The following is a 27,600-nucleotide window of genomic DNA, read 5'->3' on the forward strand; positions in this document are numbered from 1 at the left end:
GTAAAAGCATTTGGTTATGTTGTGTTTTCAAATTTCCAGAGACATTTATGGGAAGTTTCTATGTTACTTACTTATCAGTGATATTTTTATAAACTATTAATGTGATTAGTAGTAAAACATTTTCATATTTTATTCCCTTAGTTATCTCTATGGTGAACATGTAAATGGAAAGGCCTTTGTGCTCTTTGGAGTCAAGAGAAGCGATGAGAAGAAAGTTCTACCAGATACTTTGAGGAGTGTAGGGGTAAGAAATCTAATATATAAAGCTGAGTGTATGTGTGTATGTATGTGTGTGTGTGTGTGTGTGTGTGTGTGTGTGTGTGTGTGTGTGTGTGTATGTATGTATGTCAGCTAAAGGAATCCGCACTGTCGCATTTAGAATCACAAAATTTTGCACAGACACTATGTGACTCAGGGAATGTCATAGACTATGGTTGGATGGCAAAATTTAACCCCGCGCTTTACAGTTACTCTCCAAATATCATACCTCCATTAAAGTCAATGGAGCTGCGAGCTATTAGGTTATTAATAGGAGATGTGAGTGGTTGCTATAGGAACAAAATTAATTGTTACTATAAGAAGCTTATGTGTGAGGTAATAAGATGTTGGTGGGTAGATGGATAGAGTGAGACAGAAAGAGACAGAGAGAGACACAGACAGTCAAAAAGACAGACAGAGGCACACAGACACAGACAGGGAAAGACACAGGCAGACAGGGAAAGAGCCAGACAGAGAGACAGAGACAGACAGGGAAAGAGACAGCCAGACAGGAAAGAGACAGGGAAAGAGACAGAGACAAAGAAAGAGACAGACTGGGAAAGAGACAGAAGGAAAGAGACAAGGAAAGAGACAGTGACAAGGAAAGAGACAGGGAAAGAGACAGACTGGGAAAGAGACAGAAGGAAAGAGACAAGGAAAGAGACAGAGACAAGTAACTAGACAGGGAAAGAAACAGAAACAAGTAAAGAGACTGGGATAGAGAAAGAGACAAGTAAAGAAACAGGGAAAGAGACAGCCAGACAGGAAAGAGACAGGGAAAGAGACAGAGACAAAGAAAGAGACAGACTGGGAAAGAGACAGAAGGAAAGAGACAAGGAAAGAGACAGTGACAAGGAAAGAGACAGGGAAAGAGACAGACTGGGAAAGAGACAGAAGGAAAGAGACAAGGAAAGAGACAGAGACAAGTAACTAGACAGGGAAAGAAACAGAAACAAGTAAAGAGACTGGGATAGAGAAAGAGACAAGTAAAGAAACAGGGAAAGAGACAGAGACAGATGGGGAAAGAGCCCGATGGGTAAAGAGACAGACTTGGAAAGAGACAGACCTGGAAAGAGACAGACCTGGAAAGAGACAGACGGTGAAAGAGACAGACGGTGAAAGAGACAGACGGTGAAAGAGACAGACGGTGAAAGAGACAGACGGGGAAAGAGACAGACAGGGAAAGAGACAGACGGTGAAAGAGACAGACGGTGAAAGAGACAGACGATGAAAGAGACAGACGGTGAAAGAGACAGACGGTGAAAGAGACAGACGGTGAAAGAGACAGACGGGGAAAAAGACAGATGTGGAAAGAGACAGATGTGGAAAGAGACAGATGGAGAACGAGACAGACGGGGAACAAGACAGATGGGAAAGAGACTGACAGACAGATAGAGAGAGACAGACAGACACAGAAAGAGAGAGACACAGAGATAGAGAGACACAGAGATAGAGACAGACAAAGAAACTGATACAGACACACAGAGACAGACACACAGAGACAGACACACAGAGACAGACAGAAACTCGAAGCAAGACAGAGAGGCAGTTACTATCAAAAAAGCTCTTTTTGGGGTTTTTTTTATGAAAAGCTTGCTACTTTTGTCTTCAGACTTTGTATAGTGCTGAAGCTTTAAATGACGACAGTGGTAAAGTTTCCATAAACATATATTTTTTTTTTACTAATCTCCTTCAATAAATTCATGAGATTGGAATGAGACAAGCTCTAGTGCTGCCTATTGCAAGTAGCAATCCTAAAAGTCAAAACTGACTCTTTAACGAATCTTGTTATATGACTTGAAATTCATTTCAGATCAGAACCAAAATTTGCAGACAATGTTTCTGGGTGATTGCCACTCATCAGTGCAAGGTATTAGATCTGAACTGGCTGTGGTAGAAGCTTGGATGGGGTCTAAGGGGAAAACTTTTCCTTGCGGAAACGAACACACCAATCTGGCATGCCAATGAGGAGACTTATAGCTGCAATGCACCTCTGGGAAATTGACAAGGCAGGTTGAAGAGTCACTTTTGACTTTTAAAATTGCTACTTCCAATAGGTGGCATTAAATTTTGTCTCTTTCTTCCCTGAAGAGACTACTTGCATAATTCCAAGGGGTGCATTGCAGTTATAAGTCTCCTCACTGGCAGCCATATTGGTGTGTTAGTCTCCACAAGGAGAAAAGTTTCCCCCTTATATCTTATCAGAGACAAATTCTTTAAAATTGGAGCCGTAGGATTCTCAAAGAATTTAAATAAATTGACCCCCATTGAATAATTCAAATTAAAGCCCATCCTTGACATGTGCCAGGACAGGCTGCAATCTAAAAAAACACAGCTCAAAAGACCTGTGTTTCAGCAAGACAAACAATCACTGATCTCGGAGAGACCAGCCAGAGAAAACACACACAGAGCCAACAAAGGTGATCAACACAGTGAAATCCTAGGTGCATTGCCCCCTGGGAAGTATGCAAATCAAAAAGGTCCATGGAGCCTCTGTGAGGAGTCTCGACACGGAAAATAGCCAGATATTACTCTGGGAAGGACCTTGTCAAGGAGTGGCTCTTTTTAGGAGACCACCATAACCTGGCCTTGGTATTTCCCTTGTCATATCTTTAAACTCGGCAAGAGCTGGATATTGACTAAAAGGGCCACTTAATATGGTGGTTATGGTGGTCTCCTAAAAAGAGCCAGGTCCTTCCCGGAGGGATATCTGGCTATTTTAACAGAGGCTCCACGGACCTTTTTGATTTGCAAGACCTGTGTTTGAGATGACAGAAGCTGTATCGTGAGCACACATACTTCTAAGCAGAAGGAAAAATGTGACAAGAGACAAAATAAATCTTCTCTTTAGCATAGTAAGCATAAAGTGAGAAGAAAGAATATGCTATGTCCAACAAGGACAAGATTTATTTCATCTCCTGTCAGACAAATTTCCAGTATTTCACCAGTATGTGTTCTTATTGTTTTAGCTGTGAACAGTAAAGCGGGCTTTACACGCTGCGATATCGGTACCGATATCGCTAGCGTGCGACCCGCCCCCATCGTTTGTGCAAGACGGGCATATCGCTGCCCGTCGCGCACAAAATCGCGCACCCCCGTCACACTACTTACCTGCATAGCTGTGACTGGCGTACCGGCTCCTTTCTAAGTTCGGCGTCACAGCGACGTCACTAAGTGGCCGCCCAATCAAAGCGGAGGGGCGGAGATGAGCGGGACGTAACATCCCGCCCACCTCCTTCCTTCCTCATTGCTGGTGGGACGCAGCTAAGGTGAGGTTCCTCGTTCCTGTGGGGTCACACGGAGCGATGTGTGCTGCCGCAGGAATGACGTACTACATCGGCCAAATATCAGCAACGATAATTGGGAAGAGCGGGTGATGTCACCGATGAGCGATTTTGAACGTTTTTGCGACGATTCAAAATCGCTCATAGGAGTCACACACAACGAGATTGCTACAGCGGCCGGATGTGCATCACAAATTATGTGACCCCCAATGAGATCGCTGTAGTGAAATTGTAGCGTGTAAAGCCACCTTAATACTGCACACACCATCCTAATTGCCCATATTTCTAATTATGAGTCTGATACACGTATGCATACAATAAATAACCACCCAGTGATCAGATTGAATTGTCATGATCAGAGCAAAAAATAAACTGAGTTTATTGAGGAACTTGAAATACTTTTAGTACGTTTCTTGGAAACAATCTAATAAAGGCTACTTTACATGCTGCGACATCGCTAGCGATCTCGCACTTGCGATTTAGAATTTCAGATCGCTAATGAGATCGCTAGCGATGTCGTACCATGTAAAGTACCCTTAAGGCAGCATATTCTTTCACTTTTGGTCAAACTGCAGTGAAGAAACATATACAGTATATATTTCATCATTCTTTAATGAGCTAAATCATCTTTAAATCACAGGAAAGTCCCAGAATGTCTTATGATAAGCCTAAGGGGCACTTTGCACGCTGTGACATCGCAGGCCGATGCTGCGATGCCGAGCGCGATAGTCCCCGCCCCCGTCGCAGCGGCGATATCCTTGTGATAACTGCCGTAGCGAACATTATCGCTACGGCAGCTTCACATGGACTCACCTGTCCTGCGACCATCGCTCTGGCCGGCGACCCGCCTCCTTATTAAGGGGGTGGGTCGTATGGCGTCACTGTGACGTCACACGGCAGGCGGCCAATAGGAGCGGAGATGAGCAGGATGTAAACATCCCGCCCACCTCCTTCCTTCCGCATATCCTACGGAAGCCGCAGTGACATCGGTAGGAAATGTTCCTCACTCCTGCGGCTTCACACACAGCGATGTGTGCTGCCGCAGGAACGAGGAACAACATTGGACCGTCGTGTCAGCGTAATCATGGAATACGCCGACGCTGCACCGACGCCGCACCGCTTTTGCGCTCGTTACTCGTATCATCGAGCCTTTACACACTACGATGTCGCATACGATGCCGGAAGTACGTCATTTTCAATTTGACCCCACCGACATCGCACCTGCCATGTCGTAGTGTGCAAAGCCCGCCTTATAATGTCTGAGTGCAGATATGAGTGTGGAACACAATATAGGCGGCACCATTGTGTCCTGTATTTTAGATATCTTCATATAATTAAGTCCATAACATTACGATTACAGCTCTGGTCATTTCAGGCACAACTCTTATGGGCTGTAATTCTTGAGATTGCAGCCCGTCCTGAGTCTGACATGATACTGCCATTTGGAATACTTGATATGGGCCATTTTATTCTTTTAGAATTCACAATTAATTCAGAAAGCTGTGGTCTGTCAAGAAAAGCTGTAAGTAGCTAGAAAAACAGTATTACATTGTAGTCGCTAAGACAAATGGATAGGTTCCTGATGATGACAACAGTAACGGTACGCGCCCATGATCCGGAAATCACTGCATTCTGGATGCAGTGTCATTTCTCTTTTGGAGAATATAGTGTTTTCTGTGGAAGAACACAGCATTCGTGTCCATGATCAGGGTTTTGGGCACCGCAGATTTTTGCTTCCACTGAGAACTCTTGGATCTCCACAAGCATAAATTGACATGCTACATTTCAGAAAGTAACGTCGCATGTCACTTTATGCTGCGTCTAAAAGAAGCACAGTGGTCATGGGATTTCTATAAATCCCATCCACTGTGCTTGTACCGTACAACGCAGCATTTTGGATGCAGAGAAAATATGCTGTGTACAAAATGATGCTAACACTGATCACGGGAATGTACCCTAAGGCCACATTTTCAAAGCTGGAGCACCAACGTTATTATAGCCACGTGCTGTAATAAGGCATATGAGTTATTGACAATTTCTATAATAATGGTCCCCAACCTTTTTTACCATGAGCACCACATTAAGCTCTGAAAGACAGTCGTGAGCCATATCCAGTGCCATCCTTTCCCACTAGTGACAGCTAGAGTCTCCCATTACCTGTACAACAGCCGAATGTTCCTCCACAGAAGGCACAACAAGATTTTTTTGCACCACTCCCCTTATAGGAAGTGTACTTATCATGCATGTTCCCACTTTACCACATTTTGTATTTTCGCATGAAGAACACTTACCACACTATTGCATCCAGCTTCTAGCTCCTCCTCTATCTGGCAATGTCATCCTATATGCAGTTTACCATGTTTATATTCCCACCATGACCAGTATATGTGCACTCATATCTTTTCTTCTGTTCCTGGCTACTCTCAAAAGTCACCATCTGGAAACTTTCTTCTCATAGAAGGTTGGTAGACTTGGTGCCAATGCACCATGCTGACAGACACGCCCAAACCACATATCATAGGCCAGCTGTCATGATCCAGGACCGGTATTTCCCACTCCAGAATTTACCAGACCCGACCTGGTCATGTCAGGGGTTAACTCCCATTAACCTCGTTCCGGTTTCAGAAGACACTATATCTGGGCGCTGCACCAGCATTCCTGTGCTGGTTATAGTTTTGCTCTGCAGCCTGTGACTAGCTCTGTTGAGATTTCCTGTTTGATCTGACTCCTTGTTACCGTGCCCTGACCTGTACCCTTTCCCATTTGTCCATCTGTCTCCAGTCCCTGACTTCCCTCTCCTGTCATTTGTTCACCCATCCTTTTTCATCCTCCTTCCTGTGGTTGTGTCTCCTCACCCTCCGGGCTTGTCTTCTGTTCACTGTGCCCTTTGTGTTCCCCTCTGCATACCTGATCTCCCGGCATCCAACCTCGGTTCTGTTTTCTGACCTGAGCTTGATCCTCTCTCTGCCCTTACTTGACTTCCCGGTGAGACCCTGACTGTTGGACTACTGTATTGCCCCCTGGTGATTTGCCTGTGAACTGCCTGCTGAAGTTACTCTGCTGTACTTCAGCCTCCTTTCTGTTACAGTATTACTTTGACTCTCCATCACTACACTGCTGCCACCTAGTGGGGAATATGCTGTACTACTTCTCACCAGCCCTTTGTACAGCGTGACACCAGCAAGCTACATATACTTCCTGACCTACAAGTTGAGGACCCTTGCTCAATAACATGTTGGCAATAGACAAATTTGAGGTTTTTGTGCTTTGTTATCTAGATCACTGATGGCAGAGGCTCTACTTCTTTGAAAAGAGAACAATTAGTTAAATTTTTTGAAAAAGAAGAAGACATGTTGGACTGGAACCTATTTGTGTCTGTTACTGTCATTACAAGTTCAGGTAAGAAAAATGAATATGGACATCATGATCTTTCTGCTTATGTAAAAGATATTTAGAGAAATTCATATATATTAGCATCTAAATGACTTGATATGTACAATGTATTTCTAAAAAAAAAAGTTTAAAACCTGATGTTGATTTTATGAGTGTCCTTATTCTTCTCTCTGCTCATTCTTCTTTCACTGGTTTTTATAAAATTGGCCCATTTCTTTCAATTTCTAAAGCCTGCTTTACACGTTGCAATTTCGCATACGATATTGTATGCGATTTGCAACGCCCCCATCATATGTGCGGCACGTTCAATTTGCTGAACGTGCCGCACAAACGATTAACCCCCGTCACACATACTTACCTTCCATACGACCTCGCTGTGGGCGGCGAACATCCACTTCCTGGAGTGGGAGGGACGTTCGGCGTCACATCGACGTCACGTGGCAGGCGGCCAATAGAAGCGGAGGGGCGGAGATGAGCGGGACGTAAACATCCCGCCCACCTCCTCCCTTCCGCATTACCGGGCGGGAGCCGCAGGACGCAGGTAAGATCTGTTCATCATTCCCGGGGTGTCACACGCTGCGATGTGCACTACCCCGGGTACGATGAACAACCTGACGTGCAATTCGGCAGGAATGAACGACGTGCGTGCGATGAACGGTTTTTCGTTCAATCGCAATTGGACGTCGCTGTCACACACTACGATATACCTTACGATGCCGGATGTGCGTCACTTACGACGTGACCCCCACCGACACATCGTAAGATATAGTGTAGCTTGTAAAGCGGGCTTTAGGTAAAACTGAAGCTGAATTACAAAATATCCAGGATTATTCAAAATTAGTAGTTTGCATCTTTTTGCTTCTATAACGGTTTTGCTTTCCCACCTGACTGACTAATCTTTACTGTCCCGTCTTTAGAGCTAAATATCAGTATGAGTACATCTCTCAAAAAGGCAATGCTTAAGAATTTTGGTAAGCTTTCTCAGTCACGACCTCCAATCATGTAAATATTCTACATGGCTGCTTCTCTTGTAGGCAGCGATTTGGTGGAAGCTGAACTAGAAAATATTTATATTGTGAAGTCTCCATATAAAATTCATTTCACAAAAACATCCAAGTATTTCAAGCCTGGAATGCCCTTCAATCTAATGGTAAGCATATTGATCTAATACATTCATCAATTGGTTTGTTTTTATATTTTAAATAGCCTTCAAGCGAACCTGTCACCAGATTTGGCGACTTTAAGCTGCGGTCATCACCAGTGGGCTCTTATATACAGCATTCTAACATACCGTATATAAGGCTGGTTGCTGTGCGGAACATAAAAATGACTTTATAATACTCACCTAACTGTTGGTGCAGTGCAGACTGGTCGAATGGGTGGCTTCGTTCTCCGGGTCTGGCGCCTCCTCTTTTTGCCATCTTTATCTGCCTTCTTCTGAAGCCTGGGTGCATGACGTGTCCTACATCATGCACACAAGGCGGCATTGAGGTTCCGCACAGGCGCACTACAATACAATTGATCTGCCTTGCTCAGGGCAGATCAAAATGCACCTGTGCAGGACCCCAGTGTCGGCTTGTGTGGATGATGTAGGACGCGTCATGCACCCAGGCTTCAGAAGAAGGAGGACAAAGATGGCTGAAAGAGGAGGCGCCGGTACCGGAGAGTGGAGACACCCATCCACCAGTCTGCACCGCACCGCACGTTAGGAGAGTATTATAAAGTGATTCTTACGTTCTACACAGCAGCCTGGGCTCTTATATACAGCATTTTAGAATGCTGTATATAAGAGCCCAGTGGTGGTGGCCGCAACTTATAGTCACCAAATCTGATGACATGTTCCCATTAAGCTCGATCTTAAACAATAGCAACTTGATGGATGAACGCTCTGTAGGAACATTGATCTTGATCAAGCCTAGATAGGTCCACCATGTACTTTTCCCCCATTATCTTGATAGTATCAAGCCATCGGGTTGCTGGTCTTCCTCTTTTCTTTATTTTCATGACTCTGAAAATTGTCGATTCACATTGAAGGCATCAAAACTATGAATTAACACATGTGGAATGAAATACTTAACAAAAAAGTGTGAAACAACTGAAAATATGTCTTATATTCTAGGTTCTTCAAAGTAGCCACCTTTTGCTTTGATTACTGCTTTGCACACTCTTGGCATTCTCTTGATGAGCTTCAAGAGGTAGTCACCGGAAATGGTTCTCACTTCATAGGTGTGCCCTGTCATGTTTAATAAGTGGGATTTCTTGCCTTATAAATGGTGTTGGGACCATCAGTTGTGTTCTGCAGACGTCTGGTGGATACACAGCTGATAGTCCTACTGAATAGACTGTTAGAATTTGTATTATGGCAAGAAAAAAGCAGCTAAGTAAAGAAAAATGAGTGCCTATCATTACTTTAAGAAATGAAGGTCAATCAGTCCGAAAAATTTTGAAAAGTTTGAAAGTGTCCCCAAGTGCAGTGGCAAAAACTAGCAAACACTATAAAGAAACTGGCTCACATGAGGACTGCCCCAGGAAAGGAAGACCAAGAGTCATCTCTGCTGCGGAGGATAAGTTTATCCGAGTCACCCGCCTCAGAAATTGCAGGTTAACAGCAGCTCAGATTAGAGACCAGGTCAATGCCACACAGAGTTCTAGCAGCAGACACATCTCTAGAACAACTGTTAAGAGGAGACTTCATGGTAAAATAGCTGCTAGGAAACCACTGCTAAGGACAGGCAACAAGCAGAAGAGACTTGTTTGGGCTAAAGAACACAAGGAATGGACATTAGACCAGTGGAAATCTGTGCTTTGGTCTGATGAGTCCAAATTTGAGATCTTTGGATCCAACCACTGTGTCTTTGTGCGACGCAGAAAAGGTGAACGGATGGACTCTACATGGCTGGTTCCCATCGTGAAGCATGGAGGAGGAGGTGTGATGGTGTGGGGGTGCTTTGCTGGTGACACTGTTGGGGATTTATTCAAAATTGAAGGCATACTGAACTAGCATGGCTACCACAGCATCTTGCAGCGGCGTGCTCTTCCATCCGGTTTGCGTTTAGTTGGACCATCATTTATTTTTCAACCGGACAATGACCCCAAACACGCCTCCAGGCTGTGTAAGGGCTATTTGACTAAGAAGGAGAGTGATGGGGTGCTACGCCAGATGACCTGGCCTCCATAGTCACCAGACCTGAACCCAATCGAGATGGTTTGGGGTGAGCTGGACCGCAGAGTGAAGGCAAAAGGGCCAACAAGTGCTAAGCATCTCTGGGAACTCCTTGAAGACTGTTGGAAGACCATTTCCGGTGACTACTGTACCTCTTGAAGCGCATCAAGAGAATGCCAAAAGTGTGCAAAGCAGTAATCAAAGCAAAAAGTGGCTACCTTGAAGAACCTAGAATATAAGACATATGTTCAGTTGTTTCACACTTTTTTGTTAAGTATTTCATTCCACATGTGTTAATTCATAGTTTTCATGCCTTCAATGTGAATCTACAATTTTCAGAGTCATGAAAATAAAGAAAACTCTTTGAATGAGAAGGTGTGTCCAAACTAGGGTACCTTAGTATACAGACCAGAATTTTATACCCATAAAAATAATAACTTTATTAATATTCAATTAAAAGATTTTCAATCAACCAAAACATCAAACATACAAAAGTGCATGTAGTGTGAAGGTGCACACTGAGTGGCCAGGTGTAGGAAAGCTTATTGAGGGGTCTGAGGGTGGTATCGATGAAGTATTGATAATGTGGACCAGGAAGGGTTATATCTGTCCCTGATCTGTGTCCTACCTACCGATGGGGCTTTGATCACCCTAGATTTGTGGTGCCCCCATTCCGCGGCGGCTCGCCCTCACTGTTCATAACTACCTGATTGAATAGCTACCACCAAGATACAAAAGTGCAAAGTGCAATAAAATCAGCACAGTATTGCCAGACGCAGCATCATTTATACAGACAAAAAAATGAAGATTTCAAGCCACAGTATGTAGGAAGGATCAATGGTTATGTCCCAAGTTTTGGGACAATACACAGTGTCAATAAGTCCGTACCGGCAGCATCCCCCCTACTCAAGTATTGAATAGATATAGTAGAAGAGGTAAACAATACTGAGGACTAGCTATAATGTCCGTATAGATGATAGACACAAAAACAGTTGTTACCCTGTGTTTTAGAGATATCATAAGGAGCAAAAATAGACAATAGACAGTGCTCCACAGGGTATAATATCCCTATAAAGCCCCCTCCCTCCTCTAACAGTACATCAATATAGAAAAAAGGAGCCAGCACGATCTGAAAATGGCATGCATCATATAAAAAGTGCAAATTCACAGATTTATTCCAACTGTACTAGAATATAAACTGAGATTTTTAGCAAATAATTGATCAATTCTTTGAGCCACCCCTGCCAACGTCACGGCAAATCTCAATAGGGGGGTCCAACACTATATTATGTATTTCATGTGCCATGCGGCCTCCTAGATAAAGTTAAAAGCAGAACCATAATGGAGCACACATACCTGTTGCCTGTATATAACCGCTTCTATGTTGCAAAAGAGGCAAGTGTGGATATAGGCCAGCCCAGGTCCCAGTATGTGGAGCAAGCTCTACACATACCAGGACTATATAAGAACTGACCCTCCCAGTGCCAGACAGCAACCATTGATAAAGGCGGACCAGATCCAAGTATGGTGCTTAATTAGCAATACCTGTGGAAAGGGCGAGTAAACTGAATGTGAACAGCCACCAACAGGAGGAATACATTGCAAACCAAGATTAGGCATGCATAGCATGGTGGTGGTCAGCCACCAGAAAAATGTAGCGTTGGCAGGGGTGGCTCAAAGAATTGATCAATTATTCGCTAAAAATCTCAATTTATATTATACTACAGTTGGAATAAATCAGTGAATTTGCACTTTTTATATGATGCATGACATTTTCAGATCGTGCTGGCTCCCCTCTCTCTCAGTATATCAATATAGTCGGAAGGGTTAGAAAAAAATAATAATATTGTCCGTATAATTGATAGACACAACAGGACAGTTTCTACTATGTATTATAGATACCATAAGGTATAAAACACGCCATAACCAGTGATCCACTGGGTATCCTACTTTTAGTTGGTAATCCTCCTGGACTACTATGATATGATTAGTTACCAGGATTCTCCCTTCTTAAATACACATAGTGGTGCCGTGTCGGGTGTAGCATATAAATTCTCCCATTGTCCACCCAACGCGTTTCCCTCCACTAGTAACTGGGGTTCATCGGGGGAATTAAACTGTGGACAGCTTTTGCATATACAAGTTCATGCAGTGCAACCTTAGAACAATTGAATGCCCGGTCACGATATCCCATAGGGCTGATTCAGATAAGTGCAGGAAATAAAGGGTTCCCTGCTGCTGCTGCGGCTGACCTACATACACCAAGAAAAATGTGTGGTAACAATAGATAGATAACGAAAAGGAGGGCTAGGCCTAATACGCCCTGTTCTCATCCGTACCTTGCTGCGGAGGTCAGCACCTTAATCCTGCGCTTATGGCGCCCCCACTCACCGACGACTGACCCTACAGGCTCTAAAAGACCCTATACAGATGGAATAAGTGACAGTAGGAAAAACCACACTAGAGTAAACCACAAAAATGCATTAATTTTGGGGTTATACCAAAGATATCATACGGAAAACAACTCAACCAGCAACAATTAATCTAGGGAGCATGACAAGGGCCCACGGCCCAAATATTAAACCACTCTATATGAAAATGGTCAACCGAGACCACCCAAAGTGTTTCCTCTCTAAAGCCTGCTTTACACGTTGCGATTTCGCATACGATATCGTATGTGATTTGCAACGCCCCCATCGAATGTGCGGCGCGTTCAATTTGTTGAACGTGCCGCACAAACGATTAACCCCCGTCACACATACTTACCCGTCCATACGACCTCGATGTGGACGGCGAACGTCCACTTTCTGGAGTGGGAGGGACGTTCGGCGTCACATCGACATCATGCGGCAGCCAGCCAATAGAAGCGGAGGGGCGGAGATGAGCAGGATGTAAACATCCCGCCCACCTCCTTCCTTCCGCATTGCCGGCCGGGAGCTGCTGGATGCAGGTAAGATCTGTTCATCGTTCCCGGGGTGTCACACACTGCGATGTGCGCTACCCCGGGTACGATGAACAACCTGACATTCAATTCGTCAGGAATGAACGATGTGTATGCGATGAACGGTTTTTCGTTCAATCGCAATTGCATGTCGCTGTCACACGCTACAACATACCTTACGATGTCGGATGTGCGTCACTTACGACGTGACCCCGCCGACACATCGTAAGATTTATTGTAGCGTGTAAAGCGGGGTTTAGTAAAGTAAGAGGTTGTTTATGAGCAGAATGAAAGGACTAAATGTCAATATACAGTGCTGTAGAGGAGAAGTGGGGGTTAATGCCGCGCTGTCGCAAAGTAAGGAAAAAAAATGATGATTTGATAATAAAAATATTTTATTCCATTGGGCAACACGTTTCAGGGTTCAAAACCCCTTCTTCAGGACCAAAAAAGAAGAAAAATCAACAATACATGTATTGTTGATTTTTCTTTTTTTTTGGTCCTGAAGAAGGGGTCTTGAACCTTGAAACGTGTTGCCCTATGGAATAAAACATTTTTATTATCAAATCTATAATTTTGTTTTCCTTACTTGGCAACAGCGCAGCATTAACCCCCACTTCTCCTCTACAGTACTGTATATTGACATTTAGTCCTTTCATTCTACTCCTAAAGAACGTCCTATTTAGAGGTTCTCATCTCCAGCACTGAAGATTTGTACACGTGGGGCTGTGGCAGCCGCCATTATCTTTTATGCATTCTTGGTGTTTGTGTCACTCGCAACCCTATAAGGTGAGTGTATACGGTATACACCGCTATTTTAATATCTAGTAAGACTCTATTTGTGCTCTCTGCCCTCAGCTTTTAATATTTAATATCAATATAGGTATAGCTCATAGTAACATCTAAAGTGCCTAAATGTTTAAGGTGTTTTTTGATTTGTCTTTTGTTACCAGTGGTTACCATCCATTTATCCATAGCCATATACAGTATATCACAGGTGGAGGAGCACGAGGTCTCTGATGTCCACCAGGTCCATGATGTCATCTTGGAGGATGGAAGAGGATCCATCAGCTCCTTTGAAGCTCTAGTGAACTCTATACCCAAGAGATTTAAGGCAGTGCTGGAAAATAATGGCCACATGAAATATTAACACTCAACATCAAAGTTGGTAGAACAACAAGATAGCAATTCCCTGTTATTCCTCAATCAGGTGTCAAATCTTATTCCTTGAGATCAGACTTTTGGAGCCCACATCTATATTTCAGAGGCAAAATTTGTGCATCGGTTCTACTCCGGTATTCAGTAGATCTGGATCCCTAGCAGAAGCTTGTTGGACCCTATATTTCAATAGCTGGATTGGGAGATGAATGATATTGAATTAATCATATCGTTCATAAGAAGGAAAGCCTGTATGCAAATCTCCATTAAATCCAATGACCCTCGTGTGCTGTGCATAGCCAAAAAAAAATAATTTTGTGTTCAGCAAAAAATTTGGTTAATTTTTGTTTAGTTCTCAGCTTATTTTACAAATGCAATCTATATCATGTCTCTATGTCATGTCCCATCTTTGTGAATTTTTTAACATTTCAATATTTGGTGTGAAGGAAAAAAGGCCTAGTCAAAGCTATATCTGTTTTTATCTATTTTAGTTGTACGTCACTAATCCGGATGGGACCCCGGCTCATCGTATCCCAATTGAAGTAAAACCAGGAAATTTCAAAGGAACGACTCGGCAAGATGGAACTGTTCAGATTTCTCTGAACACCGAAGCAGGCTCCCAGCAGCTGGAGATCAGCGTAAGGATTTTTTTTTTTACACGCTACTATTTGGAAATAACTGATAATACTAATTATGAGCAAAATATAAATATACTTTTTCTTCTAAGTGAAAAGAATATTGGATGGAAAACCTAGCGGGGCTTGAGTAGAGATGAGTGAACTTGTTCCAAAAAGATTCACCAATTTCAAATTCGGCACGAGCCTTGCCCATTCGGATTCGGGATCGGATGCCTGAGCACTTTTCTCAAAAATTGGAAAAGTTCATCTGTGGTTGGTAACTAAGTCAAGTTTACACTACTGCAGAAACCATCCACTTTCTGCCCCATCACAGCCTTGTCAAGTATTGGCATGGCTGTGATTGGTCATGGAAATCCCTGTAAAAAAAAAAGGAATCAAAAATGGATAAAGCAGGACATACTTACCAGCCTTCACATGGCTGTAACACTACTTTGAGGTCAGCTCATTATCCCTTATGCATATTCACTGCTTCCCCCCCACCTTCTGTGATAGCGTCTGTGATTGGCTGCAGTCAGACTGCCGACATGCAGGCGTCTCTGGTTGCCCTCATTGTAGCTGTCTGTCTGCCTGACTTCAGTGTAAAAATAAAAAAATAAATGAAATGTTGCAGGGTCACCCCATATATTAATACCAGGGCAGATAAAGCCAACAGCTACAGACTGCAGCCCCCAGCTGTGTGTGATATCTTGGCTGTGCATCAAAATATGAGGAAGACCATGCAGCTTTTTTCTTATTTAAATAAATAATTTTAAAAAACTGTGCGTCACCCCCAATTTTGATATTCAGCCAATATAAATCCGACAGCTGGGGCTGGTATTCTCAGGCTGGGGATGCCCATGGTCATTGGCACCCCCAGCCTAAAAATAGCAGCCAGCGGCTATGCAGAATTGTCACATCCATGAGATGTGACAATTCCGGCACTTTACCTGGTACTTTACCTTTACCTGCTCTTGTGTGCTGGCAATCCGGGTAATATAAGGGGTTAATGACAGCTGTGATTTGTCAGCTGTCATCCAGCTCTGAATTAGTAATGGGAGGTGTCTCTGAGACCCCCATTAATAATCCTATAAATAAAAAATGTAAACACAAAACAATGATTAAAAAAAAATAAAAAAACACCCTCTGTCACCAATTTACTAACCCCCAAAACAACCCTGGAGGTTCTATGTAATCCACATTAGGTCCCACGAAGAACCATATCTTCTACATGATAGGTTGCAGTGCACGGTCACATTAGGAAACGTGGCTGCTCATTGAGAGCTGCCAAACACTCTGACTGAGCTGCAACTATGAGCTGGGATGTCACTGAGTTCAGTTGATGACACAGCTAGAGGTTCCCACCATACCCTAGCTGTGACCCCAGGTGAACTGTCCTCTGGATGCCCAATAATATTAATATACGGTCTCCAAATAATACTCAAGGTTTAGTATTTTAACTGTTTATCAAAACATTTGGAAGATACAATCATACCATCAATATGAGCTTAAAGTGCAGACTCACAGTTTTAATTTGAGGGTATTCACATCCTTATTGGAGGAAGGGGTTTAGGAGTTACAGCTCTTAATTTGCAGCTGCCTCATTTTTTTAACTGACCACAAAGTAATTGAACAATTATTTTGAAAGCTCTTTAATGGGCTGCATGATTTATTCACTTATTATTCCATCATCAATTAAGCAGATAAAAGGTCTGGAGCTGATTCCAGGTGTAGCATTTGCATTTGGAAGCTGCTGCTGTGAACCCACAAAATGCAGTCAATGGGATTCTCAATGGAAGAGAAAAAGACTATCATTAAGCCTGCTTTACACGTTGCAATTTTGCATACGATATCGTATGCGATTTGCAACGCCCCTATCGTATGTGTGGCACGTTCAATTTTGTTGAACGTGCTGCACAAAAGATTAATCCCCATCACACGTATTTACCTTCCATATGACCTCGATGTGGGCGGCGAACGTCCACTTCCTGGATTGGGAGGGACGTTCGGCGTCATATCCACGTCACGCGGCAGCCGGCCAATAGAAGCGGAGGGGCGAAGCTGAGCGGGACGTAAACATCCCACCCACCTCCTTCCTTCCGCATTGCTGGCCGGGAGCCGCAGGACGCTGGTTCATTGTTCCTGGGGTGTCACACACTGCAATGTGCGCTACCCCGGGTACGATGAACAATCTGACATGCAATTCTAGAGAAAGGTACGATGTGTATGCGATGAACGTTTTACCGTTCAATCGCAATCGCACTTAGCTGTCACACACTGCAATGTACCTTGCGATGCCGGATGTGCGTCACTTACGACGTGACCCCGCCGACACATCATAAGATATATTGCAGCGTGTAAAGTGGGCTTCAAGCTGAAAAAAAGAATAAATCTCTCAGAGAGATAGCTGAAATGTTAGGAGTGGACAAACCAACAATTTGGTACATTTTATAAAAATAAAGGGCACTGATGAGATTGGGAGCTCAAAAGTGCATCAAAGCACCCTGGAAGACATCAGTGATGGATGATCGCAGAATTCTTTACATGCAAATGAAAAATCCTCATTGCCTAGAAAGGATTCTCTACGAGTATTAAAAATGAACATTTTATTTATGGTAGAGTTAATTTGTCTAATTACTTTTGAGAACCTAAAATGAGACTTTGTAAAAAAATGGCTGCAATTCCTAAACATTTCACAAGATAATTTAATTGCATCTAAGTTGTTCCATTTTAAATAATAAAAATAGTGACCTGCAGAGCTGAAATCACAAAGATTCTGTCACTGTCCAAATATGTTTGGACCTAACTGTACATAAAAGATGCAATAAACAACTTTTTTACTATATAAGTATAGCTTCCTTAAAACGCAAACCAACCCTTAGGCTATGTGCCCACGCTAGAATGTCCCTGCGGATTTTTGTGCCTGAAAATCCGCGACTTTCGCGGCAAATCCGCACCCGCGGATTTGCCGCGGATTTGCCGCGGATTTACCGCGGATTTGCCGCGGATTTTGATGCAGATTTTTTTTTTTTTTTTTTCCCCATTCAAAGCCAAAAATCCGCACCAAATCTGCACCAAACAATTGACATGCTGCAGATTTTTCCGGATCAAAATCCGCGGCAAATCCGCCGCGGAAAAATCCGCAGCATGGGCACAGCATTTCCAAAATGCCATTGAAATGGCTTGGAAGTGCTGCTGCTGCAGATTTTCGGCAAATCCGCGGTAAATCCGCGGCAAAATCCGCGGTAAATCCGCGGTAAATCCTGTAGCGTGGGCACATAGCCCAATAAGTCACCATGTCAGCTATAAACTCATTTGATTATAGGAGAAACATTTGTTTTGGTGAATCCTCTCACTAATTGTAACTTTTGATATCTGATGCCTCATTTTTAATCACAGGAGACAAATATGTCACAGTTGACATATAGTTTATCTACATGTAGACATCTATTATATAAGATGTGAATATGTGTTTTATATCTTTTTTTTTTAAATTCAAAAATCTCTCTTTCAACATTATATTGTTACATTAAGCGGAAATACATTCTGTCCTAAAAAAAAACAGCCAGAGATCTGCAGCTCAACCACCAAGAGAACATAACATCAACTTGAAGAGGTTGGCCACTACTTTAATGTTAATGGCCTATCCTTAAGATAGTTTGTCAATGTCTGAATGGCTGGCGTCCAAGACCCCACATCCCCGCCGATCAGCTGTTCTCAATGCCGATGGCGGTAGCAGGTCACCGGAAATGCTCAGTTCTGGAGCTGCCCCGTCAATTGATAGAAGCCGCGATCGGATACTGCACAGCCGCCTCCTATATTAATCAATAGAACCCGAATGTGCAGTACCTGACAGCGGCTGCTATTGGAGGATGGGTCAGCTCTGGAACTGAGTATTTACAACCGCCTACTACAGTTGCCTGCTCTGGCAACAACTGATCGCGGTGGTGCCGGGTGTTGGACCTAGCCAATCAGACATTAATGAATTATCCTAAAAATAGGCCATCAATGTAAAAGTAGCAGACATCCTCTTTAAAACTTCACACTAACATTTGTCTGAGTCTGTCCATTTACAAATTATTGACATTACTACTTTGTTTTCCAGGAGTTTCAACCTTAATATTAAATTTATATTAACTCACTTTTTTGTTTTTCTCCACTAGATCCCCATTGTAGATTTTTTTTTTTTTATATCTGTATCCATTATGTATGTAATAGTTTATTATTTGGCTGTGTGATTAAAATTTATATTTTAGGTGGATTTATATGTGCTTGTAATTTCCATTTTACATTTTATTTCAATTAATAATTAAGTCTTGATGTTATAGTTTACCAGTGCATCTGTTTACACTGAGTTTTATTTCTATAGTGTTTGTTATATGACTTTATAGTAACATTTATATCTCTAGGTGGATTTATATGTGGCTGTAATTATTTTATTTTCCTTAATATTTTAATTAATAATTCTGTCTTGATGTCATAGTTTACCAGTGCACTATAATCTATTTGCACTGAATTTTATTTCTATAGTGTTTGTTATATGACTTTATAGTAACATTTTTTATCTCTAGGTGGATTTATATTTGGCTGTAATTATTTTATTTTCCTTAATATTTTAATTAATAATTCTGTCTTGATGTCATAGTTTACCAGTGCACTATACAGTCCCTGACAAACGTTCTGTCACTTATCCATGTTATGCAAATAAAAGCTTATAACCTGACTTTAAATTCATCCATTGGTTTCATAAATTACTCTTTTGAAAGCTGAAACCCTCCCAAATTTGGTTTAGGTTATGAAAATAAAGTTGCTGCAAAGCTGAAATATTGATCATTTAATGAACAACTTTTGTCAGTGACTGTATTCTATCTACACTGAGTTTAGTGTTTGTTATATCACTTTATAGTAACATTTATATCTCTAGGTGGATTTATATTTGGCTGTAATTATTTTATTTTCCTTAATATTCTAATTAATAATTCTGGCTTGATGTCATAGTCTGCCAGTGCCTATTTGCACTGAATTTTATTTCTAGAGTGTTTGTTATATCACTTTATAGTAGAGGATTTATATGGGGCTGTAATTATTTTATTTTACTTTATATTTTAATTAATTTTTTCTTGATGTCATAGTCTGCCAGTGCACTATAATCTATTTACACTGAGTTTAGTGTTTGTTATATCACTTTATAGTAAAATTTATATATCTAGATGGATTTACATGTGACTGTAACTATTTTATTTTCCTTAATTTTTAATAATTCTGTCTTGATGTCATAGTTTACCAGGGCACTATAATCTAAGGGTTTTTTTTATTCCTATAGTAATACCCCTGTATGAGATATCACTTTGACTATTGATTACTCCTATTAGCATGTTATTACTTTTATAGTTATCCATGGTAGATATCAATCTCCTTCTTTTTTCTTCTAGGCATCAACAATAGATCCAAAACTAACAGATGTGAATCAACAAGCTTCTACCACCATGCAAGCCTTTGCATACAAACCGATTGGTGGCAACTACTTACACCTGAGTATCTTAGGGGACATAAAACCAGGAGAAGTTGCCGTTGTCAGCTTTAATATCAGGAACAACGACCCTAATGTTCAAAACCAGATCCATCAATTCAACTATGTGGTAACTTGTCTTAGTTCCATGTCTTTTATTAGGCATATATGTTATTAATATTTGGATTTGTGATATAATGAAATGGCTAAAGTATATAAGTTTCATTCACCTAATAATAATTATTTATGTCATTGAATTCCCATTGCACACTAAGAATTTAATTGGAAATCATCAATATACCTTTCTACTTTTAAAGAACACTTTTTTGTTAGACGAGAATCCAAAAATAAGCCATATCATAGGGTTTCCAACTTCTAGGACCTGCAATGGTCAATTAAACTTGTGGTGGAACCTGGCAGAAAATATTTACTTACAAATAAAGAATTTCATATTGTTTATAAAAATCAATTTGTTGTCCATGGTATATACACTGGAGATCAAAATTAGAGAGCAATGTATGATCACTTTCTTTTTTCAGAAATAATATATTCTACATTGATGAACATTTGAAGGTTTAGGGTAAGGGGTCCACCATGCCACTAGAACAGGGTTTTACAAAGATCCAAAGTTTATCAACATATAACCTTTATTTTGCCCAAAATATGATGATGATAATTAGAGAACAGCAATGACTGTAGCACTGAGAAAGATTATAGATACATTTTCTGAAGGGAACAACAGTCACAATCAGTAGGACATGTTCAGGCCGTCGCTGTGAATGACTTCAGCACATCTGTGGCCACTGGACATCACTAGTCTCTCACACTGCTCTGGTGGGATTTTGGTCCACTCTTCTTCCAGTCTCTTTCACAGTTCTTTGACTGTTGTGAATTTTTTGGCCATAAATTTGTCACCAAGTTTTTACCACCGGTTTTCTATTGGGTTTAGATCAGGACTCTGGGCTGTGGCTATTTCATTGTTTCAATGATTTCTGTTTCATGGAACTGCTTTACCCATTTTGCTGTATGACAGGGGGCAAATTCCTGCATGACAATTGCTGGCTGAGGGATGAATGCAAGTAAGGAGCCACGTGTTGTTGGAGAAGGTTCTGATCCACACTTGCATTCACTCTGCCGTGTAGCTGTATGAGAAGTCCAACTCCTGCTGCAGAAAACATTCCCAAAACCGTGACCCTTCCTCCACCGCCTTTCACTGACTTCTTGACACATTTTGTGGTCAGTCTTTCCCTAAATTGTCGAAGAACATAATGTTTCCCATCAGACCCAAATAAATTAAACTTGCTTTCATCACTAAAATGACCTGTGGAGTCTAGCCCTGTGATTCTTTCTGCTATAATTAGAGGTTTGGTCACTGCAGAGTCGGCTTTCAGTCCAAATGCTCTTAAACATTGTGACACCGTATGACGAGACATATCCTTACCCTGTTCAGTTCTGAACTGCCAATCAATTCCAGCTGCAGTGTGGAAATGATTACCCATGGAGATTCTCTGCATTATCTTGTCCTCTTTTGCATTTGTCTTTTGAGGGCGACCAGCCTTTTTGAGAGACTTGAAAGATTTTCTGATCTTGTAAAGATGCAATATTCATGAACTCACAGACTTGGAATGACCAACTTCTCTTGCTATGGCTGATAGAGTCAACCCTTTGACTTTCATCTGGACAACCTGCTGCTGGAGGGTTTCAGTCACTTTGGAATGGCTCACCATTTTTGCAAAGTCAGTGTAAACTGGAAAGTTAGGCTGCCAGTTAAATAGGGTTTGTCAGATAATTAAGGAAATTAACACCAGGTGCCAGATTAACACCAATAACTAGCAGGGATCTGAAAGTGTTCTCTAATTTTGATCCATGTTCTTTTTCATATATCTCATTTACATTTTCATTATGTGCTTTTGAAAAAATGCTATTTGGGAAATAAGCAGAAAATCCTGCGAGTTTCCTCATATTAGGATATAATCACAGAGGACGACGCAATGACCGAAACATTTAGGAAATTGTGTGTTGGTCTCTAATTTTGATCCCAGTGTGTGTACTTGTCAAATCCTCGAAAGATGGAAATGAGAGGGATGATCTATGTAGTCCCTCTCCACTGTAGATATTTGATAGGGTTCCTTTAATCACTTATAATTCTCTAATAAAGAATTTTAAAACCGGTATCATCAGACAAATAATCTCTTTCAAGGGTTTTTATCTCCCCAGCCTTTCATGACTTAGACCAGAATAACTTTGTCAAGTCACTGACCACATTAGGTGGAATTGCAAAAACAGCTCAATCTGGCTGAGCTAGGCATAACCAAAAGTAATACTCTAAAAAGTACAACCCTAAAATAAATTTACAGCAGAAAAGAGGCACACTGCTTAAATATTCTGATATTAGGAGAGTCTACAGAAGCTATACATAAGGTATCAATATCTATTATATTATAATAAAATCAATACTGTAGGTAGCAGAAACAAGTATACATGCACCAACAACACAATGATAAACTGTGATTATGAGGTTCACTTTATTTGAAAGTATCTAACCAATCCTCTAAATAATTAATATAACAAGTTAAGAATTTAGCTATATTTATTGAGCTGCTGTGTATTTTCCTTTGCACTAAATGTGTGTTTCGCAGCTATGCTTCCTCAGGGGATCCAGAGTGCAATGGCATAGAAATAATACAAAGATGTTATAATCCTTGTTATATCATACTGACTGAAGACAGAAGAGTTAAACCTGTTTCTGATCATAAAGAGATATTTAAAAAACAGATCTTGACCTATAAAAACTCCATATCTTCATATATGTACAGATGCATAAATATATGGAACCATATACTGTAGGTCCATAGGAGTATCATACTATAGATTTGTAAAGACATTTAGGAGCTACTGTATATTGTTATTCATTCCTTAAATGCTATTGGATTAAAACAAAATATATAATATTCACTGGTTTCAGCTACTGAACAGCTGTAGTGATAATTTGTCTGCCCACAGGGGGCTTAGTAGCCTTTGCTTGTGAGTGGGATAGATAAAATGAGTGTTAGTTATTTTATAATTTAACATTTAGATTTTTTCAGTTTTAGGGATCAACAATTATTTTAAAAATCAATAATACAATACATAAAGGATAGAGTTATGGGTTCTACACTTTTGCCAACAGCTTTCTCTTACGAGGCAGCCAGGAAATTCCCAATAATTTAGTCTCCCTTTTCTGCTACTTGTAACGTCTGCCCTTGACCATAGACTCAGGATGACTGTCACGGACAGACTAGGTAGGGGCTAGCCACCAAGTCGTGAGGATCTCAAGAACCCCGAAACGCTTTAAACCCTGTACAGGAATTTGGGATTACACAAGGTCCAGGAGATCGCTGACTATGGAAGGCTGCGATCCAGGAAAGACAAGTCGTCAGGCAGGGTCCAAGCCAGAAGACGCAAAAAGGGACAAAATCGGCAGGCAGGAATGTAGTCAGGAAATCAGGCAGAGGTCAAAACCAGGTACAAAAACGTCAGGCAGAAGGGTAGTCAGAGAACAGGCAGAGGTCAAAACACAGGGATCACTATACAAAATAGAGCGGGAATCAGACTCTAGCTGGAAAAACGAAACTATCTCTGGCAGTGACCAGCAGACAGGAAGGGGAATTAGAAGGGTGCAGTGTCTTCCCATTGGCTATAGCTGAATGGTGGTAGCTTCAGCTGGAAGACACACGCCACCTACAGTCAGCCAGTGGTACTGGAGGTCCCAGGGAAACCCAACTCAGTGGATGAGCAGAGTCTGCACCCACCAGAGCCACTGGCACCAACTCCTCTCCTATCACCAGCATGGTCCATGGTGGGAATTTGGTTGCGCCTGGTGACCAAAGCAGAAGTCACAGAAGGGGACTCCGGTGAGGATGTGACACTGCTGATGTATTTTTTTTTTCTGTAGATAATGAACAAAGGAAGAATTATGAGAGTGGGGACTCAGGCAAGAGAGAGTGGCCAGTCTCTTGTGAATATGTTACTGACAGTAACAGATGAATTTATCCCATCATTCCGCATTTTGGCATACTACACGGTGACAACCGGAGCAAGACGGGAAATCGTGGCTGACTCTATTTGGGTTGACGTGCCAGATATCTGCATGGGGACGGTAAGGAATTCACCTTTAGATTTGATTGCATCAATTTTATGTTTTATTTCCATATTTTAGAAGCTGGTGAGAGATGCCGAAACTTTCAAATTTTGTGTAAATAAGGCGATTGCCAATCAATATGACTTAACCCCCTTAATGACCAAGCCAATTTTGACCGTAATGACAACCACATTTTTTAAATCTGACCTACGTCATTTTACGTAAAGTCAGGAAAACGTCAACATATTTTGAAATTATATTTTGGGGCACATCGTACTTTATGTTAGTGGTAAATTTAGATCAATATTTTTTTTGTTTGTATGAAGATAACAGATTTTTGGCAAATATTTTCAGAAAATTTGCAATTTTCAAACTTTCAATCTGTCATATTATATTTTAGGATATTGGAAGGTTTAAGGGTATGTTGCCACGATGAGGACCCAATGCGTCCTGGGCACGACGGGTCCTGACCTTAGGGGCTGCAACTCTCCTCCACAGGAGAACGTAGGAGACCGCAGTGGCCCGTGCCCATGATCAGGGTTCGGGTCGCTGCTGTCCCTTGCTTGTGTTCTCCCTACAGAGGATGCTTGTGTGACGCCCTGGACTAGCCAGGTAGTCACAGGTAGGCCCCCTGCACAAACACCGTTCCCTAACAAGGTAACAGCAGCCAACCTAAAAACCCTTGACACCTCTCTGTGTTCAATTGTCACACAAGGGGGCGGAGCCAGGCTGTTGGCCACGCCCACCTAGGAGTCCAGAGGGCCTGAGACAGGAAACAGTCAGTCAGTTTTTGCTGGAGTTCAAGTTCAAGTGCAGCAGGCCTGTGGCGTCAGGTCTGCAGCGGCAACACTGACCGGTGCCGGGGTCATAGCCCTGGTACCGTGGCAAGGAGGCAGACGGTGGTTGCCGCCTGCAGGAGCCGGGAAGACGGCTGGTGGAACCGTAAGGGACCAGGACAGGGTAGTGTCCCGCCGGTACCGAACCGGGGAACCAACTGGAAACCGGAGAACCAGGATGGGTAATCAGACCCAGAACAAGGTCCAGAAGCCACTGGACCACGTCGAATTCACTGATTGAGGTCTGGACCTTAGGTCCTTTCCCGTCCCAAGACCCGAAAAATGGCAACAGCCCACCGAGGGGGATAGAAAGCCACCGCACAGGCAGAGAGATCACAAGGGGCAGCGCCTACGTGCAAACGAGTTTTCCGACACACATAAAGCCGGGGAGCGGACTACCGTTGCTGAAGCATAGGCAGTCAAGTTCTACCACAGAGGTGCAGGAGAAAGGCGGGAACCACCAACCTGAGAAAGGGGCAAAGCGCAGCCGGCTGCGGGCACCGACCACCATCCTTTTTTGGTTTACCAGAGACTCCGGTGTATCTGTCATAGTGAGTACAACAGTGCCCTCGGGCCGCGCACCACACCGCACCACACCACCCACACCTCGCAACCACCGGGCCCAGGGACCATCACCCCCTGCCCACGGAGGGGTCAACACCAGGCTGCATAACACCGTCCCTGGGAGCCTAGTTAACGGCAGTGGTCGTGTCCACATTCACCACAACCCGTAGGTGGCGTCACAAACTTACACCCCTAAACTCCACGGCCTCGGCCGTGAACCTTCTCCACCGAAATCCTTACACCTAGCGCCAGCTTCCCTTCAGAGCGACGTGACTCCCGGGTCCAGGAGGAGCTCGAGCCACCCACCGTCGAGCACGGATCCGACGGCTCAGCAGCCGGTCGAGCCCAGGGGCGGTACACTTGCAACTCCACAGCAAACAATTGACATGCTCAGGAAAACCCACCGCAGGTCAGTTTTTGATGCGGGCCACACATGCACAGTGGGCATGGGCACGGGATTTCTAGATATATCATCCACTGTGCATGTACTATACAATGCAACATTGTAAATGCAGTCAAAAAAAACGCATCAAAATGCTGTAAACTCAGCCTAATAGTTTACCAACAATTTGTCATTTTATTCAAGAAATTAACAAAACCTATTTCTTTAGGGACCTATTCAGATTTAAATGGACTTTGAGGCACCCTAATATTGGAAGCTTCCAAAAAGTGATAACATTTTCAAAACTGCACCCCTGAAACACTTCAAATCTGCTGTCAAGAAATGATTTATCCTTTCTAGTGCTACACAGCAATTAATGCAAATTGAAATATACAGTGTGTCCACCCATATCCTGTCCACCGCCATTAACTTGAGAACGACGGCAGCTATAGGCATAGAAGTGGTGTCTAGGTATAGTAAAGTAGCCATGCGCTACGCAATGAAACCACCTATAGCGCCACCTGGTGGAAAACAACGGAGTTAGCATTTGTATCTCGAAAACGGAACGAGATAGAGAAAAAAAGTGAATTACAAAGTTGTAGGGCATTATCAATTCAATACGAATCGACACCTTGCATACAAAAATGCTATGATTAGAACGTGTAAAACTCACAAGGCTGCGGACGTGAAGCGATATCTCACGGAGACCTTCCTACAAGTCATTGGGTATGGTGGCTGCGTGGAGTGGCCTCCACGCTCACCTAACCTGACCCCATTGGACTTCTTTCTGTGAGGTTACATCAAACAGCAGGTGTATGCGACCCCTCCACCAACATTGCAGGACCTACGACGACGTATCACAGATGCTTGTGCAAATGTGTCACCTAGCATATTGCACAATGTGCAGCAAAATACAGTATGCTGTCCAGAGTCCAGATGTGCATTGCAGCTGACGGGGGCCACTTTGAGCATCAAAGTTAAATGAGTGCCATATGCGTGACCAGCATTCAGTGTTTTTGGGGAGTCATGTGTTTCTAATCATAGCATTTCTGTATGCAAGGTGTTGATTCGTATTGAATTGATGATGCTCTACAACTCTGTAACTCACTTTTTTTCTGTATCTCGTTTCGTTTTCAAGATAAACATGCTAACTCCGTTGTTTTCCACCAGGTGGCGCTATAAGTGGTTTCATTGCGTAGCCCATGGCTACTTTACTATACCTAGACACCACTTCTATGCCTATAGCTGCCGCCGTTCTCAAGTTAATGGTGGTGGAAAGGATATGGGTGGACACACTGTATAAAAAAATAGATAATTCTTCCTCTAAAATGTTACTTTAGCTCAATTTTTTCGCCTTCGCAAGGGATAATGTGGCGCC

The 27,600-nt window shown here is 42.4% G+C and overlaps 1 protein-coding gene across 1 annotated transcript in view; it reads left to right on the forward strand.

Moving 5' to 3' along the window:
- LOC142302077 (complement C3-like) overlaps nucleotides 1-27,600 on the forward strand; it is a 339,126-nt gene that overhangs the window by 114,516 nt on the left and 197,010 nt on the right. The window contains exons 8-13 of the mRNA XM_075343156.1: nucleotides 142-244; nucleotides 6,821-6,941; nucleotides 7,970-8,085; nucleotides 14,689-14,835; nucleotides 20,244-20,450; nucleotides 24,255-24,458. Of these exons, the coding sequence (XP_075199271.1) occupies nucleotides 142-244; nucleotides 6,821-6,941; nucleotides 7,970-8,085; nucleotides 14,689-14,835; nucleotides 20,244-20,450; nucleotides 24,255-24,458 (898 nt within the window). The remainder of the gene's footprint in view (nucleotides 1-141; nucleotides 245-6,820; nucleotides 6,942-7,969; nucleotides 8,086-14,688; nucleotides 14,836-20,243; nucleotides 20,451-24,254; nucleotides 24,459-27,600) is intronic.

This window comes from Anomaloglossus baeobatrachus, chromosome 4, assembly GCF_048569485.1.
Source record: "Anomaloglossus baeobatrachus isolate aAnoBae1 chromosome 4, aAnoBae1.hap1, whole genome shotgun sequence".
In the NCBI taxonomy this organism is placed as follows: Eukaryota; Metazoa; Chordata; class Amphibia; order Anura; family Aromobatidae; genus Anomaloglossus; species Anomaloglossus baeobatrachus.